At 40.8% G+C, this 18,864-nt stretch overlaps 1 protein-coding gene and 2 long non-coding RNA genes across 6 annotated transcripts; 2 read left to right on the forward strand and 1 right to left on the reverse strand.

Moving 5' to 3' along the window:
• Positions 1-289: 289 nt before the first annotated feature.
• Positions 290-4,332, forward strand: LOC145457867 (uncharacterized). The gene is made up of 4 exons (XR_013920992.1): positions 290-724; positions 971-1,121; positions 2,780-2,969; positions 3,865-4,332. It is a non-coding gene; the product is annotated as an uncharacterized LOC145457867 (long non-coding RNA).
• A 4,885-nt stretch (positions 4,333-9,217) lies between these two features.
• Positions 9,218-11,122, reverse strand: LOC145456935 (uncharacterized). The gene is made up of 2 exons (XR_013920741.1): positions 11,019-11,122; positions 9,218-10,504 (listed from the first exon to the last, which is right to left on the reverse strand). It is a non-coding gene; the product is annotated as an uncharacterized LOC145456935 (long non-coding RNA).
• On the forward strand, positions 9,432-16,785 carry LOC145456934 (uncharacterized). 4 transcript variants are annotated; one of them, XM_080335081.1, is made up of 6 exons: positions 9,432-9,567; positions 10,951-11,175; positions 15,064-15,091; positions 15,151-15,385; positions 15,440-15,517; positions 15,771-15,914. In XM_080335081.1, exons 2-6 carry the CDS (start codon positions 10,952-10,954, stop codon positions 15,779-15,781), a joined length of 576 nt encoding a protein of 191 aa, XP_080191207.1. In that variant the 5' UTR covers positions 9,432-9,567; position 10,951; the 3' UTR covers positions 15,782-15,914. The 4 variants fall into 4 exon arrangements, with proteins under 4 accessions (XP_080191207.1, XP_080191206.1, XP_080191208.1 ...); XM_080335080.1 differs by having other exon boundaries at positions 15,574-15,771; XM_080335082.1 differs by lacking the exons at positions 9,432-9,567; positions 10,951-11,175 and adding an exon at positions 13,840-15,005 and having other exon boundaries at positions 15,574-15,771.
• The last annotated feature ends 2,079 nt before the right edge of the window (positions 16,786-18,864 follow it).

Raw genomic sequence — 18,864 nt, forward strand, 5'->3', positions numbered from 1 at the left:
ATACACCAACCAAAACTCTGTCAACAAAAGGAGTTCGTGTATCACCTTAAAATAGTACATTGAACGTTCTCTCATTCGAAATTTCATGCTGGTGACGTCATATTTTGTGATACGATTGTTGATATACAATGTTCTTTCCAATTCTCTACTAGTTGCTGACGATTACCCCTGACGAGTGTCAGCCGAAAATATTCGGGTTCATTTCAATATGAATATACTATTTAATAATAGCTGTTAATACACTTCATTACGAAATTTCCTGTGGGCTGAAATCACCAAGTGCCGAGTTCATCGACAACCATCTGCCCACTTATAGCACGGCCCACTCCTAGGCTTTTTAAGACATGGCTATGCGGATCAGATGGCGAGGAGGAGCCTAGATAAACGGCCAACACTTCGGTAGGAATTATGGAGTCGACGTGTCAGGCTCGAACCCACAATTCATTGGTGTTTAGCTATAATGGAACGTACCACTACGTTACCTCGCCATACCTTGTAAAATGGGACCGTAGCATTTGGCATTTCGTGTGGCAATTGACTTTTGTGTGGAAAATTGTGTTTGTTTCAGAACTTATCCGAAACTTTTATTCCGCCATAGATTGTATATGATAAAACGATGTCGGAATTGATCCTAGAATAATTCCAAAGCCACTCACCACAAAGGAGGATTTAAAGAAGTTTGATGACATATTGAATGAAAGCAAAAGCCTTTGCAAGATATGTGGTATGTTGAATCTGTTTTGTTATTTTTAAATACTTTGTTGTGCCGATAGCAGACGGTATATATAAACGTAAGATGTGGAAGCTATCAAGGTGTTATGTTTATTATTTTTAGAAATTCAGTCAGTCAAAGTGGACGATCGTATTGCTTGGATTATATTTAGGCTTATTTTAGCATCTTTGAGATGCAACTCTGAACGTGGACGGTCATGAACAGTCAACTAATTCTGTTCCTATATTGATGTATCAGACATTTGCACTCGTACCGTTGACGGCGACGATATTGGTCATTCAGCAAGAAGCATCCTGAAGAAGGTTCCCAGTCTGGTGTAGTTATAGCAGAGTCGGAAAGAATGGGAAATACGCTTTCATCAACCTCCATTTGAACTAGATCACATATAGTAAGAGACATTCCTGATATGCTGCAAATGTGACTGTGTTCTTTGTCTAGTCACCCCACTCATGTAATTATTGAGGCTTCATGCCAGGGTTGTAACCAAGTCACAAGGCTCCGAGTCGCAAGTCAATCTCACTTTTATAGTTTTGACTCGAGTCATTTTCAATTCACCACCGGGTCAAGTCCGAGTCCAAGTCAGCGAGCAGAGGTCCAAGTCCGAGTTATGGTATTATGACTCGAGCCAGAGTCTAAGTCATTGTGTTATCTGCTCAGTTTCCAATTTAAGTCTTGTTAAACCAACTTTTTATATATTTTTTTTGATATCGAGTGGGTCGCATTTATAATATACGAATTTTCCTTACTTTTAGCAGTTTTACCAGTATCGATAGACGAAATCCCAATAGCGATTTGCTGTACTATTCTTTGAAATAACCATGAAATGTCGGTCTTGGCCGTCTGAGTCTCAAGTCATGCGCAATGAGTCGAGTCATTTCCGTACTTTAAGAAGATGACCCGAGTCAAGTCGAGTCAACAGAAAATCGTGACTCGGAGTCTTTCAACCCTGCTTCATGCAATGAGCCTTTACTTTGAAGATAAATAGTAATTAAATAACTGGTTGGTGGTACAAAATTTTAATACTGCTTTCAAAAGTACCTTCATGATAAACGTTATTGAAACCCGAAGAACTTTTCGCGTGCCAATTAAAGAGCTACCGGCACGATAAAGGAAGCAAAACAGAGTTTAATTCAAAACCAGATGGAGAATTATGACGCATTAATGTCGAATTTAGAAATAACATCAATGGAGCCAGAACACAGCAACAATGCAGTGTATAATAACAGTTGCGTAAAACAGTATGACAGCGTGACACAATTCTTTAATTATTTATTATAGTGGTGCCCACCGTAAATACTATTTTATTCAAATCCAAATTTTTTGATGGCAATAACTCCGCTTCCACTTGTTTGAATCGAACCAAATTTGATGAACATCGTTTCTATACATAACCTAACACTTTCATGGGGTGAACAGAAAATTTTTCAATTTTTTCTATTTATTTTTAAAATAATAAATAGAAACTTTCTTTTCCTGTAGCAATGCGGCTACAGTTTGGAATTGAACCAAATTTGGTGTGTAGGCTTGAATTAGGTAACCTAGCAATTTTATCAAGTAGCCAGAACGATTTGAGAAAAAAAGTCATTTTTAAGAGCCCTAATGTCCATGTCAGAGAAACGTTTTTAGGGTAGGCCTACTCACATGTCTCGCAGCGTTCTCTACATAATTGTCAATTGCGATACAAACTGTTCGCGTGTACTGGTAAAGCCATCCAACTTCGAATTGTAAAATGTTGGGAGTCTTGATATCAAATTTTTGAAAGGTGCACTTTGAGAAATTTTGGAATCTGTATATACAAAAATTTCTGTTATACAAAAATTTTTAGCAAATTCTTTGACATATTTCATCTATTTGGGACTCGATCAACGTAAAAGAATTGGTAATTATTTCATACAATATATTGTATTTGTAGTTAAAGTATAGTAGGCTAATAATTCTTATGGTTACCGCACTTGTAACGATTCACGGCCATAACTGGAATAATTAGAATGATGTAACTTTCAAATTGTCATGCATTTTGCAACAACATTGTTCTCAATTTTCAAGGTGCTGACCATTGGAGGAAGAATCACCATTAAGCCGGGAATTCACGATCCGTAAACGCGGCCGACTGTTTCTCTCCTCAAGCGGAAGCGACAGAGGAGAGAAACGAAGAGAAAAAAGGAGCAGAAATGGCAAGAGTGTGACAAGTCGCGTCCGTTCGCTTTAATGCGTATTTCCATCCGCGAAGTAGTAGGTGGGAGAACTAATATGTGTTTGGTTAGCGCTTATATAAGGTTGACTCCAGCGCTGTATCTGCTAAATGTTGCGGTGAAATAGGGGTGGTGTCATTTGGTATCAATATTGACTATTAAAAGACCATTTGTTAGTGGTCATGGATTTGTTCGGCCAGTATGCAGTAATTTCTGATGGTCACTTCCCGGGCTTCTGTTCTCCAACCCCTCATGATTGTTGTTCTGCTTCTAGTAAGACTGTCGATTCTAATGTTTTATCGTATCATTTGTCGAAGGTTTCGCTCGCTTTATTTACAACATTTTGCTCTCTGCTAGGTCAATTACTGGCTGAGTATCACTACAGCCTAAGGAACTGCACTAATTCTCATTTTAATGTCTTGCTGCTGGTTATCTTGCTGTCAATTCTAATAATTTGTTAATGTTTATACCAGTGCCGCCACTCAAATGTTTTGTTCTCTGTACACAATATTGTTAGGTCTTCAGCTTCCAGGCAGAGTATCATTCCACTTTCTAGACTTAGTATATATCTCTCCAACTAGCTGCCAAATAACTGATTCGTTTGGATTGTTGAATTGATCATTTTTGACAGAATGTGACGAAATTTTAGTCAAGAATTCATTTTGTGTTAGTGGCTGTTTTCAAAGATTGCTGAAGTAGTCAGCGTTGATCTTGATAATCAAGTAGAAGTGGCGATTGAAGTCAGTTCTCTAGTCATATAATAATAAAAAATATAATAATAAAAACTTGAAAACTTGAGTGGAAATAGTACAGAATCAAATCCATTTTAGTAAGTATCGGTGAAAAAAATGTTGGAGTCATTCGTTACTCGCTACCTCTGCCATTTTCGCAGTACGAATGTCTTAGCTAATAATCGTCATTTTCATTTTATTTCTGCAGGGTGTTGAAAAGAAAACGCCAGAGGGATTATCATCATCAGACGATGAAACCTTCTGATTACTGACTGTTCTCATAGTTTCATTCATTGGCACTACTTTGCACTACAAGTAATTTCGTTCGTTTCATTTTTCACGTCGCCATTATTTACTTGCCAATTCGTTTTGAATTAAATTACCGCAAATGTGATTAATATGTAGAAGATAATGTGGTGTGTGTGTGGACGCAGCCGTGATCAGGTTATGCCCAGTGGTAGAAAACAGGTTATTATGTCAGGATCTTCTTCTAATGTAGGATCTATATTCTACTCGCCATGTTTAAAGGCTGTAGCATCTGCATAATATGTACATTATTGAAGTACATGGAAAAGACGTTGAATTGAGTCGACACAAAATCCCCCTTTCTACTACCTGCCGAGATCTAATATCTACTATATCGACTCAGCTTTTCTACATCTTTGGTCTGTACTGTGTTTACAGACTACAGCAACTTACCAACATTTCATGTTCATATTTCACGAAACCGGCACGTATTTCAAATGGGTGAATATGAAAGCTCTATCAGTACATGATACTGCTTTTATAATATGCACGTGGTCTTATTTGTTCAGCGTCACAACTTGTGAAGCGAGTACACTAAGTACAGCCAACAATATAACTTGCACAACTCACAATCAGAAAGAATATATATACGGCGTATTTGGTCATTCTAGAATTGTGTTGAAGGTATTTCTGGATATCTCAACTGCCGTAGCATATTCCCCAGCTGAATCCCACAGTGCTGTGTATCACTCGAGCTGCGATAAACATGACCATGTAAACTCGATCACTTTGGCAAGCCGTCTCATGACGTCGCTCCAAGACGACTTGACCATGTAAATGGGCTTAATGACAGTAGATAAGGAATACAAGAAGGTTCTATTGAATGAATACTCGCCAGAGCTGGAGATTACTGGACCATGATCTGATATATTGACCTCGTCGACAGTCACACGCCACCTGGTTTGTCGTTCCTATATTGTCTTCTGTTGCTTATTCAGTCCACATGCCTCCTCGTTACATCACCAAGGCCAAGGATGGTGTCAGATTTAAAGACTGCCCCAAGTCGTTTAGCTATCATGTCGTTTCCTATCTTTTCATTGTCGTGTATTGATTGAATAAAAGTCGAATACTTAACTGAGCTGAACTATTTATTCCGTATTATTTATCACTTGATATTCATTTCTCGTTATAATTTTTCGACTAGTAACATTTATATTATACCCGATAAGTGGCGAGGAGAAGTCGTCATAATGAACAATACTCGACTCGGCGGCTTGTACTCCATTCTGAATCGAATCAGTCGGGTACTCGATGTTGAAAAGCATAATTACGATTACCTTGTTCGGATTCGAGTACTGGAATCATTGTGCTCGGCTTCACTGAATTCCCATGTCCAACAACAAAACATTAACCCCAAACGTACACGAGATACCAGAACACTTTCAATATGAGTCATTCTCACTCATGCTTGGAGTCCAGTGAGTAGTATAATACACAGGGTTTATACGCGCCCCAATCACCGTCGAGTATTTGATCACGTGACATCTGTTAGCCAATCAGAATGCAGAACGAAGTGGGTGTGGTTCCAATACGAGAGAGGTTTTGGTTGTGCGAGAGATGCCATAATTCCAGTCCAGTAACGCTGAGATATTTATTACGTCATTGCGTAAGTTGATTACCTTCAATATGATTGCGTATTGCAGCATGTTCATGATTACGTCATATGCGTAGTTGATTACTTTAGTTATTTCGAGAGCGTCTTTGCTTAGTTCCAGTAATGCTGAGGTATGATTACGTCATGATTGCGTCTAGTTCCAGTCCAATAACACTGAGAAATATTTACGTCATTATGATTGTGTAGTTGTTCATGTTCATGATTACGTCATATGCGTGGTTCCAATACGAGAGAGGTTTTGGTTGTGTGAGAGATGTCATAGTCCCAGTCCAGTAACGCTGAGATATTATATCGTCATTATTACGTAGGTTGATTACCTTCAATATGATTGCGTATTGCAGTTAAAGCACGTACAGTATTGATTACGTCATATGCGGAGTTGATTACTTTAGTTATTTCGAGAGCGTGATTGTTTAGTTCCAGTAATGCTGAGATATGATTACGTCATGATTGCGTCTAGTTCCAGTCCAATAACACTGAGAAATATTTACGTCATTATGATTGCGTATTGCAGTTGAAGCATGTTCAGTAATGATTACATCATATGCCTAGTTGATTACTTTAGTAACGCTGAGATATGATTACGTCAATATTGCGTTGATTGCCTTTGTTATTGCAGTTGAAGCAAGTGCAAGGCAATATATAACGTGTAATATTTATTACATGATTATTCGCTGTACGCTGTAGATTGAATATGTCAAAGATTACATAATAGATCGTATTGACCCGATGAACTGGTACATGATTTCAATGATTATTAAAAATATTTTTAATAATATTGTTTATGAATTCGTTTGAATACGTTCACTGTTATAATCTATATGATTTCAATGATTAGTAAAAATAATTGAAATAAATCTCACAAAGTAATAATATAAAATTTGGCTAATATTGTGAATATCTAACAATCGTGAAAATAGCAAGTATCTCATGTTGATGAAAAAAACAGCCCACGTTGTTAGAGAACCAAAACATGATTTTAATATGTTTTAAATATTCCATTTTTTAAAAATATTAATACATTGGTTCTAACTTTGGAATAATAATTATTATATTGTTTTCATTATTCATTGAAATCATTGTCGCTTATAACGGTGAACATCTTTTTAATAATATTGTTGCTTTGTAAATATCTTATTGATTTTAGTTAAATTATCGATTATCTTGTGTTGTTGATGAATTAGTTTGTACAAAAGACGTTCACTGTTATAATCTACATGATTTGAATTTTAATAAAACAATTTTCGGTTTATTCGCAATCATATGCTCATGTATGCGAAACTGGTATTGCTTTTACATCGCAAATTTAAAAAGGGATTCTAATATCGAGAAAGTGTGCCAGGATCTCAAGGGAGCTCTATGCGTTGTTCTGAACGATTAGTAAATGTCGAGAAAGTATGTCAGGATCTCAAGGGAGCTCTACGCGTTGTTTTGTTGTGAATATGTTATCATTGCGAAATTAGCAATTATCTCGTGTTGTTGATGAAAATATTCAGCTTACGTTGTTATAAGCACCACAACATGATTTAAATATGTTTAAAATATTCCATTTTTTAAATAATATTACTTTGGTTCTAACTTTGGAATAATAATAATTATTATTAATAATATTTTTTCATTATTCATTGAAGTCATTGTAGCTTATAACGGTGAACATCTTTTGTACAGCAAGCTCCAAGTTTAATTAGAATTAGAGCAACACAAAATTCCAACACCTCGCAACTCTCATGAAAGTGCATCGTATCATTACACAATATTAAACTTCATTCAATAATCAACATTTCATTGTGACGTCATAAATTCGTATTTTAAATTCTTTGTGATGAGATGAGATTGTTTGATATGCAAGTCGCGCATGAAGCAGATCTGTCCACCCTGTACTATAGTAATGTGTTAAATGTGTACTCAAATGTATATTGTGAATAAGACCAGTTACGGTCCAGCTACCGTGTTTGTTAACCCATTGTGAAATGTCTGACGCCATATCTTCACCGTCACACTTATACTCAACGCGAACGCTATATTGAAGCTTAATTTCTTTATGTAGTAGTAGTTAGATAAATGTGCATTAGACGCCCATTCGCGATTTATAAAGAACAAACAAACATTATCAAGATAATAAACAGTGTAAGAATTAGCTCATTCTCAGTTTTGCAGCAATACTCGAGGGGAATTCCCTTCTGTCTGTGCGGCAATCAAAAAAGGGGGACTGAGAGAAAACGAACAAAGAATCTGGATTGACCTTTGTACTCAGACTGGAGTACTTCTACTTGTACTTTTCCACTCCTGATTCTACCCGGCCTCTGAACACGAGACTTGTATATTATTTATTATATTTTCCCGCGAATAACAATGGATTGACATTTAATTTCAATGGTATGCACGCCGACGAATCGGTATAGTTCTCCTGTCTTGACTTGTCGTTCCGCGGTGGGTTGATTAATCCAATTGCGTGTAAACACGATGGGGTTTGGGAATATTTGCCCGTCAAACATGACGTCAGTATAGTATTTGTTCCTTCGGATCCGTATGTGAGATCCCGGTTCGTGTTTTAGGTGGATTGTCAACGCGCGTCCGGTCAGATGAACCGTCAAGGTGGATTCTCACTTACTTACAAAAAAAAAACGAGACGTATCTATCCGAGTTTATAGTACGATGTGGATTGGTAATGATTGTCTGACGCAGAGTTTTCTCCTGACATGGGATATCCTGGTGCGCGTTTTAGGTGTCGATGCGTTTGGCTGTGCAAAGCGACGCCTACGGTCTGTGTCATACTGGAATCGTACTCTGCTTATTGACTGAAATTATAACGGTGGAAATGATCTGTTATGGCTATAAATATACGTGTCAACTCGAGTTCTCGAGAACCGGAAAGAATATCCATGTAAATAAAGCCCGCTATTGTTACGGGTCACAGAGCACGGATCACGTGTCGACGATCGCTCGAAGCCCGTCGACGGATACCTTGAAAGCTCTCGGTGTGGTGTATAATTGTGTATGGATTGTCGCGGTATTAGAATTGTGGTTACGGCTCGTTGGCGGTGCGAGGATCAGGTTTATAGTATACTATAACTACCTAGCTCGGGTATTATACGACGCGCTGCTATCGTTGCTTTGTCCAAGACCTAATTTACGATGATCAATATTGCTTTCCAAAATGACATGCGGGCGCGTAGACTGCATAGCGCCTTTTGTTTTGTGATCCATCCTGCTATGCCGAGGATCGATAATCTCGCTTTCGAAAACAGCCATGTCGCCTCGTACACAGCGCCTTTGTCCTGCAATACACCCCGCTGGGTCGAGGAATTATTCTCTTTGTTCGAAAACGTTGGACATTGGTCTCGGCCGTCGCTTGGTCACTATACTGGAAGCGAGAGTTGAGTATTGATTAAGTATCACACCGATTTTCCCCCTGTTAATGTACTGCGGTACTGTCTCGCTCTGTTTTAATTATCACTGCGTATAGTGCTCTCACAAACACGCGGTTTTACAATCTGATAACCTCTTTTCCATACCGCTCGTGTGAGATTGCTGAGTCGAGACGATAGCTAGGAGTATGATATTAAAGGATGATGTATTCTGGCAGGTTAGAAAGTTAACTATAACCAACCCTAATCTCTGATGAATAGTGTCAACAAAATAATCACATGTTTCTTTATTTCATACATGAAACAGTTCATTCTTTGCAAATACGCGAATAGTCTTGTAAGAACAGCTCACGTTTGCCTGATCGGACTTGTACACGTAGATGAGTGACATCATAGTATTTGTCAGCAGTGAATAACGGTATAATACCCCAATTTTTCAGATCAACAGAAATGTCACCATTCACTAGTGCATATGAATGTAGCTGTCTCTCCATGTTTGTGCCAATGGATTCAGAATCCGTGGCAATACAGAGACCTCTGTAATTAACAATCTTGTCATCGTACAAGCCTTTTTGGATATCTTCCGCGGACACGTACCGGAATTCAACCATCTCTGGACAGGGTAAGCGTGCTTTGCTCTTCGTAGCAGTAGAATTGCGACCAATGATTAATGACGGGGCATCAGTTCTTGCGTCAGCAGTGATCTTGATGTTACAGAATGTCATAGTATGACCTTGTCTGTATGCAGTTTCGATGCAGTCCAGTAATTTGTCATTGAATATCACCCCTGGTAGAGATTTTTTACCATCTGTGATCAAGACTTTCATATAAGTCATCTTGGGTCCATGTCGTCTGGTCGACGCCAATTGTACACGTCCTTCGAAACTGACTTGCGTGCCATAGAGACTGGTAGCATTGTCAAAATTTGGGATATGAGACGGGGCAGCCTGTTTAAAGTCAGTATCTAGCTTGCGCTTCCTGGCAATATTTTCGTACGGGTTGTATTTACATGCCATGATGTAATTATGCCTGTAAGTATGTCACTAGAGAAAAAGAGTCTTGTATTTATATTCAAATGGTTGGGGGAAAAAGGTTGAGTAGATTGTCATAAAATTTCTTGCCGCATTTTGACGGCTCTGTTTAACTGTTTTAAGTACCTTCTTCCAATTGTCATGTGGCTCACAGTGTCTATAAGTAAGTGTAAATTGGGTATGCGAGTATGGCATGAGAGAAAAAAAGAGGCTTGTATGTATATTCAAATGGTTGGGGGAAAAGGCGAGTGGAGGGTCATAAAATTCCTTTCCGCGTTTTGCTGGCACTGTTAAACTGTGTTGAGTCCCTTCTTCTGCTTGTCATGTGGCTACAGTGTCTATAAGTAAGTGTAAATTGAGCTTACAATCACAAATCTTTGCTCATGACTATGGCTGATAACGGGATACCAGAATTGATGGAAGGTGGTTATCCGGTAGACCTGCTCGATGCGATTAGCCCTGCAAATGATATTCCAGAAAATGTAGAAAATCCAGCCCAACCTCCTGCATTCCCATCCAGACGTAGACCTGGGGGTGAGAGGTTTGGGAAATACAGTAGACGAATGATGGAGCACCTCAAGGCGACCATTGTTGGGGCTATCTCAATCGCCCCATCGGAAGCGATGTTCACTATTCTGGGGGAAGTGGATGATATACTTTCGAGATCTAGTTTTCCTTCTCATGAAACATTCACTCAAGATTATAACCGGATAGAACAAGAAATTTCGCAAATACTATCTCAGTCGAACGGCCAGGATTTGCGTATGCAATTACCCCTGGAACGCATCATGCGGGCGAAAGTTGCCTTTCTCAAAGAGATGTCAGCTGCCAGAGCCACCATGAAATTTTATACGAATGTGTAACTGTTTTTGGTGTACTATCGTGTTTTTATCGCATGCTTATGCTGTAATATCATATGTATATATGTGTGTTTTATCCTACCTGTTATTGATTCTGTTTTTTTTTGTTTCCAGAATGTCTAGGCGACGACACCTTGTTAGAATTGTGTCTGATTTTGAACAACCAAGCAGCTTGGGTATACCTGAAAATCTGATCGAGATCGTGGAAGAAAACTGGCACTCCATTCGCAGCTCGACACTCGCACCGCACAGTATACGCAGTCTACACAATTTCCGTATACTCGGCCGCAGCCCAAGTGACGTCATCAACGATCTACAGGACATCTTCGTCTCACAACAGTATGGTTTTCGAATCAATTACGCTTTTGCCCACATACTTGATAATGTTGAGACAAGCGAATTGAGATACTATCATGCGTCCGAGAACGCAGGTGTTATGTTGGATACACCTAAAATGATTGCCAATCGCAGTGACTTTGACCAATTTGTAGACGATATAGACTTGGACGCTGGCTTCGAGAGTGCTCGCTTTCAAAGAGATGATACTAAATTTGTTGTCTTGGCAGTCACAAACGTGACCTTTTACGTGTACAAATCAGACTTCAGATTAATTGGGTGTAGTACAATCGAAATTCCAAAGTCTATTGTGAATTCAAATAGTGTTTTGGATTTAATGAAAAATCGACGTGGTGTACCCTATGACGATCATTATTGTATATTCCGCTGTGTCGCTGTTATGCTTTGCGATGGTAATTATCGTAGTGGTGACTTGCAGTCTAAAACACTCTCTTTGGTGGCACAATATTCTGCCTTATATGGGGACCCCGAATCTGGGGTGTGTATGAACGACCTAGATAAAGTCGAGTCATGTCTTAAAGTATCTATCTGTGTTTATACGTTGAAAGAAGGAGTCGGGTATATACTACGACACGGTGCTCGGGACGGGTTGAAAATTCACGTTCATTTAGAGGGAGGGAGACATTTTTGTTATATTAAAAATTCGAACTTATATTGCAAGAATTATAGCTGTGAGACCTGTCACCGCCTGTTCAGTTCAAAATATTATCTCCAACGGCATAATTGCTTTAAAGACATTCCTAACCACTACCGTGGGGGTATGTTCAAACCCGAGCCTACTATATTTGAGGCGTTGGACGAGTTGGGAATAATTGTGCCCAAACCATCTCGTTTCTACCCGTATAACTTGGTTTTTGACTATGAGAGTATATTACAAAAAGGCTCGACTCCAAACGATACTGCTAATGTGCACTATGTAGATCATCATATCCCGGCCGCGGTGGCCTTCGCATGTAATTACCCAGGGTACGAGACTCCAGAAGTACTGATTAGTGATGGCGACCCTGGGGCGCTGGTTGCTAGAATGATGTCACGGTTTGAATTGATCCAAAGTGAGTGTTTTGAGGCATTATGTCAACAATTTCATGATGTGTTGGAACGATTAGATTGTATTGCTGAAGAAATGCATACCGCTGAGCCGGATGTCAAGCGTATGAGCCCAGCAACCTTATTGAAACATCGTTTTTTGAATTATTTGAGTCAATTACCTGTATTCTCTTTCAATGGGTCTCGTTATGATATACCTTTGATTATCCCGTATCTGGTGGAGTACTTATCAGACCCTATCAGTATTGTTAAGAGAGGTACGTCGTATATGTCTTTGTCAACTGGTCGATTTCGATTTTTGGATGTGACCTTGTATCTTGGCGCCGGCACAAGTTATGACGCATACATACGTTGTCATAACTGCGCTTCAACGAAGGCCTTTTTTCCGTATAACTATTTCACTGATTTATCGGTATTGGATGAAAAATCTCTCCCAGACCACATACATTTTTATAACAAACTGAAACGGTCTAATATAACTGATGAACAATATCTTTGGTGTCAATCAAAGTGGGCGGAACATAAAATGACTACTTTTCGTGACTATCTATCTTTCTATGTTAGTTTAGATGTCGGGCCGTTACTGGAGGCCCTCACAAAGCACAAGCAACTCTTTGCTCGTTACTCAATTGACATGGCTAAACATGGTATATCTTTGCCCTCTCTGGCCTCAAGGTTGGTGTTTAATAGCATACCACCTGTATTCACCTTGTTGAATCAAAAGTATAGCCATATACACACCTTGATACGGGAAAATCTACGTGGCGGGCTTTCTGTTGTTTCATTGCGATATGCAGAGGCTAAAGTCACAAAAATCAAACCCCAAATCTATGGCGATAGCGCTCTACCTGTAGAACAGGTGCTAGGTCTGGATTCGAACTGTCTCTATTTGGATACTCTCCGTTCACGATTACCGGGGGGCTATCCTTGTCTGTGGTCACCTAATGAAGATTTTACTCTATTCTCCAGGACAAAAACGGCACCGCTCTATGGAAAAATGGCTCACCAATGGCTAAGCTACATTGCGCACTGTCGGGGGGTCAAAATCCAACATCAATTCAATGGTCCTGAGCATCGTATCGGCCTGCTCCAGATTTGTATTGATGGGTATTATAGGACTCCACAAGGGCCTGTTGCACTTGAGCTGTTTGGATGTTTTCACCATGGTCACGGCTGCGAGTTGGGAGCCAGTCCGGATCGCCAAGCCCGCTGGGCCGCGACGCAGCGTAAAATCCAGTATATTCAAAAAGTGGGGTATAAATTGGAGTACATCACAGAATGTCAATGGGTCATTATGCGCCAACGAAGTGATATAGCTGCCTTTATTCAAACTCTCGAATCCAGTAAAATGGTGAAATGTCGGGTCCTTTCAAGTTCGAGACTCTTAGAGTTGGTGTCAAAAGATCAATTTTTTGGGGCCGTTGAGGTCGATATTCATGTGCCTAGTCACCTCAAGGAGCATTTTAGTGAGTTCTGTCCCCTGTTCAAACATGCTTACGTAAGTCGTGATGATATAGGCCCGTACATGAAAGCATTTGCTGAACAACATGGTTTTTTGAAACGGCCACGGAAATTCTTGATTGCTACTCTGCAGGCCACAAAAACATTCTTAATAACACCACTATTGAAGTGGTACCTCGAGAATGGGTTAATCGTTACTAAGGTATTTCAAGCTATCGAGTTTGAACCCATTGAATGTTTCAATTCTCTTGTAGATACGATAACCGAGGCTAGAAGACGGGCTGACGATGACCCGTCCCAGAAGCCACTAGGACAGTTCTATAAGGACATTGGAAATTCCTGTATAGGTAAAACTATCTCGAATTGTACAAAATATTCTGATGTCAAGATTGTTAACCGTCAAAAAGCTATGGTCTTGGTAAATGACTCCAGATTTAAATCAATGATTGAGTTGTCACCAGATATTTTTGAGGTGACCATGAAATTGAGAAAACATGTTTGGAACCAACCTAACCACATTGGGTACTTTGTGTATGGTTATGCGAAATTGGCCTTATTACGGTTCCATTCGTATATGTCCACCTACCTCCTGCCACGGTCCATTGAACTATTATACTCGGACACTGATTCCTGGTACGGCGCTATCTCCTCTGACAGCCTGCTTAAAGTTGTACGACCCGAAAAACAAGCAGAATTTTTTGAAAATTTTCACAAATATTTTCCAGCAATCGCCTGTGACGAGCACCGTAATGAATTTTTGGCCAATCCTCTCTTGTTCAATGATGAACGTGCCTGTTGTAAAGCTCGTAATCGATATGATCAACGGACCAGTGGTCTTTTCAAAATTGAGGCACAATCGAATATTTTCGTTGGTCTGTCCGCAAAGACTTATTATTGCAATGAGGATAAGTACTCATGCAAAGGGCTCTCAAAAGTAAACAAACTGACTGCTGACATCTACCGGAAAGTTTTGTTTGAGAAAAAACCGCATGGGGATATTAATTCGGGTTTTGTACGGAAAAATGCCTCCATTTTTACCTATGAGCAATTTCGATCGGCCCTGTCTCACTTCTACTGTAAACGAATAGTCGAATCAGACGGTATTCATACGAGACCCTTGGAACTATGATTTTTTCAAATGTGCACTTTCCGTATTCTGTGCTTTTTTTAAACCTGTTTTCGCATTATGCTTTCATGTTGACTCGAATTATTCTATGCATCTTGAACCTTTCACAATAGTGCTCGTTTTCTCGCGTTGTTTACAGACGATAGCATTAACTCCGCAGGCCAATAGCTTACAGCAGGTGGGGAAAAGCGTATTGTGTTTCATGATTGTATAATACAATGGTTTTTTCTTTTCAGATTTTATCAGAGTATAGAAGGAATCGTGGTGAGTTGAAACTGTTATGATTCATCATAAATTGAAATCATAATTGTCGCAATTCTCAGATGGATCAATACACTGATCATGCAGAATTCTTTCCGCTACGGGAGTACATGTCTGGGTACGATCATTTACCTCCGTGCGAGCAGAAAGACAAGTTTGAGATTGGGGTTCTGTTTGGTCTGATCATACGACACGAATGCGGGGCAGACCGGATGGAGCTTTTGGCTGAGGTCTTGAAGATAGAGGCTTTGAACATGGACGTGAGAAGACTCAGAAACATTTTGGAGGAGATTGGGGGTGTGTAAATATGCTCTTAGCTCTCTGTCGTTGCTAAGGCACGTTTATTCATAGACACAAGAATATGCTGGCGTCCTCCTCGCCCGTCTCAGCTACAAGACCTGTCGAGTCACATGGAATTCCTAAAAACAGGTGGGGTTGTATATTGTGACACAAGTATGGAGTCTTACTATTATTTTATTTTATAGTGTTTCGGCGGCACGTCAAAGACATGTTAAAACGAAGACACTATTTTGTTGGCATACATTGTTTATCTTTTGGTGCTCACTGTGAAATTTTATTCCACATTGAACGCTTTTTCTATCATCAACGCCTGTCGCTTGCGACTAGTTTTCGAAGGCGGCGTTTCAGTTTGTAATACGTGTGTTATTTTTGTTTTTTCCAGATGACTCATAACTCAGCTAGCGATTTCATTAGTCATGTTTGTGGCCAGCTTTCACTCGATAGACTTCACCGCGACACCCAAGCCAACTGGCATCGTGTCTCTGTGCTGAAAGATATTCTGCTGGAAGACAATCTGACCGATCAGCAAACGATTCACTTCAAGAAAGAGTTGCAGGAGTGTCTACACACTGCCACCACCTTGAGACCAGGTAACCAAGCAGTAATAGTCATTACCCGACACATGTGTAACTATCCTTTGTGTTCTAGAATGGATGAGCTTTCGAGACGACCTGTTGCGGTGTGTGACGGAGCTGCAGTTTCTACCTGTGTTCACATATGAAGGCGATGATGTGACGAGCCGACTGCTGACTGATGCCCGTATCTTGAATCGTCGTCAAGTTGGCTTCACAGACCCAACCGATCGTGCCGCCTGCAGCGTACAGAGCCGTGATCAGCGCTTGACTCACGAAAGAAACGACAACACCCGATACCGCTTCATGAACCAGGGTTATCTCCGATCGGGTCATAGAGAAGATCGTCGCGCCCCTAAATCCGTTGACACATCACCTACCGTGGTGGACGCCCCGTTTGTCGTTGCGACACCACAGCGTGCCAGAGACATACATCAGTCGCCAGTGATACCAAGACCGAATCTGACTGCCCCGTTTGTCGTGGCGACACCACAGCGTGCCAGAGACATACATCAGTCGCCGGTGCTACCAAGACCGAATCTGACTAAAATCATAACAAAAAAGTCACCCGGCCGGGTATCACCTTACCCTCCCCCTCGTAGACCTCGAGTCTTGGCCATGACACCGCTGAGCCCTGATGATGCCTCGTCTTCTCGCGTCGATTATGACACCTCGCTTCTGGTGTAAAAACACGGTCTCGTGGACATTGTAAGATTCGTTGTGTGGACGGTTTGCGTGACGCTCTGAATCGCCATATTTTTTCGTGTACCTGTCCTTGTTATATATAGAAGTGTGTTTGTGAATACATGTCTCGTCGCGTCAAAACAGCCTTGGTGATGGATTTCTCGACAGGGAGGGCGTGTCTTTTGGCAGGACCGTCGTTTTCGGGGAAGAGTACTTTTATATTTAAAGTCATAAAAAATATCGATCAGCTTTCAAAGGGGCGAATTAAAAGAATTATCTATTGCTATACGGCTTACCAAGACTCCTTTAACGAGCTGCAAGGCGTTGAGTTTTACTCGGATCTCTCCATTTTGGATGAGTTGGCGACAAGCCGCCCGTGTCCTACTCTATTAATTATTGACGATAAAATGGAATTTTCGGACAGGGTGACCCCCTTTTTTACAGTCTACGCGAATCACGGCTCGGTGACCACAATATTCGCGGTACAAAATCTATATTTCCAGTCCAAAAGATCGAGGGACCTCAGTCTCAGCACCCAGTATTTGATTATCATGCGTAATCCTAGAGATCGATCTCAGATTCGAGTTCTTGGCAAGCAAATGTACCCCGGTAACTCAAAATTTCTAGTTGACGCGTATGCCGATGCGACAAAGAACGCTCACGGGTACATTTTTATAGATTTGACCCAAGCCACACCCGATTCTAGTCATGTTAAAACAGGGGTGTTTCCCGGGGATGAACTCGTGTTGTACACGCCACTATAAATAGCGAAAGTGCCGACACTTTGACACTATATTCATAATGGCTCGGACCAAATCGCTGCCGAAACGTCACTGTTATATTAAGAAGCACGGCGAGACTTTGAAATTTCTGTCCAAGGCGTCGCCCGCGGTAAGGAAGGATATATTATTGGGGAGCTCTTCCGGTTTGGTGAAGGCATTTTGTGAAGTCTGTGTGAATGTTTTGAACGGCAATCTGCGACTGTCAAAACGCCATATACAAAATTTACACCCGCATAAAGACAAAATTCGAAAGCTGACAAGTAAAAAGTTGAGCTTGAAGACCAAGAGACGTGTATTACACGCCAACACCCAACGAGGGGGTTTTATTAGCGGTATCTTATCAATCCTGCCATTGGCGGCATCGTTGCTGAAATCTGTTTTTGGCAAAAAATGAATTTCAAAAAAGTGATCATATCGCCTAACCCTCTCGCTCCCTCTAACGCGACTGATTTGAACTCCGAGTTGGACCGATCGATCAGCGCGATTTTGACTATGGACGTTTCGGCCGACAAGAAATTGTCCTTGTATAACTCTGCCATCTCAAAGTATAAAAGTCAACGGGGTCAGATCGACAAGCCTCTTCAGATGAAGATGACCGACACCTCCAACGGGTTCACGAACGATCAGATAGCCACTCTCCGTGAATTACTGCACGAAGTGAAGCCGGGTCGGGTCACCTCGAAAGTAACACCGAAAGCCCCGTCGTCTCCAAGTACCCCCACCACAAGCAAGATAGCCAAAAGATCACCGCCACTGCAAGAGATCATCAAACGTAGCCGTCGAGCTAACAGGAAGCCGCCCCAGCTCTACGGGTCGTGGACGGCCTACGACGATGACGAGTAAGGATAAATATTTTGATATCAAAGCCCCGGCGAGCTATCGCGGTAAATACTTGCACCCCGACAAGAAGGATTTGAAACAAGAGGATAGCTACACCCTGTTCTATCCGTATACAGGCAAATTTCAACGACAGAAGACGATCGTCGGCGGGCCATTTACTCAGATCCAGAGTGACCTCATGGACTTGTCTAATATTTCTAGTAGCAATGATGGCTATCGTTATGTGTTGGTGTCAATTTGTTGTTTTTCGAAATATATGTTTTTATACGCCACGAAACGAAAGCGTCCGATAGATATGATCGAGGGCTTCAACCAGGTATTCGCTCATAAGAGGCCACACGTCGTTCAGACTGATGCCGGGAAAGAATTCACGGGGTCGGTTATACAGAGGTTTTTTAGAGACAACCACGTCAAGCACTTTTTTACCAACAGCGATACTAAGGCTAGCGTCGTAGAGCGGGTAATTCGTACGACCCGCAATGTATTGAATCGATACTTTGTCAAGAACCGCACACATCGCTACATCGACGTGCTGGGAGATATCGCAGAGAGCTATAACCAAACGTATCACACCGCGATTTTAATGCGACCGTCGGAG

This window comes from Botryllus schlosseri, chromosome 15 (assembly GCF_051294905.1).
Source record: "Botryllus schlosseri isolate E-star chromosome 15, Bs_hap1, whole genome shotgun sequence".
Lineage (NCBI taxonomy): Eukaryota > Metazoa > Chordata > Ascidiacea > Stolidobranchia > Styelidae > Botryllus > Botryllus schlosseri.

Excerpts from the sequence above, each read along its gene's own strand:
- LOC145456934 (XM_080335079.1), top strand. The coding sequence starts at position 15,771 with ATGACTCATAACTCAGCTAGCGATTTCATTAGTCATGTTTGTGGCCAG. Across the intron at positions 15,979-16,036 it reads TGCCACCACCTTGAGACCAG|AATGGATGAGCTTTCGAGAC; the intron begins GTAACCAAGCAG and ends TTTGTGTTCTAG.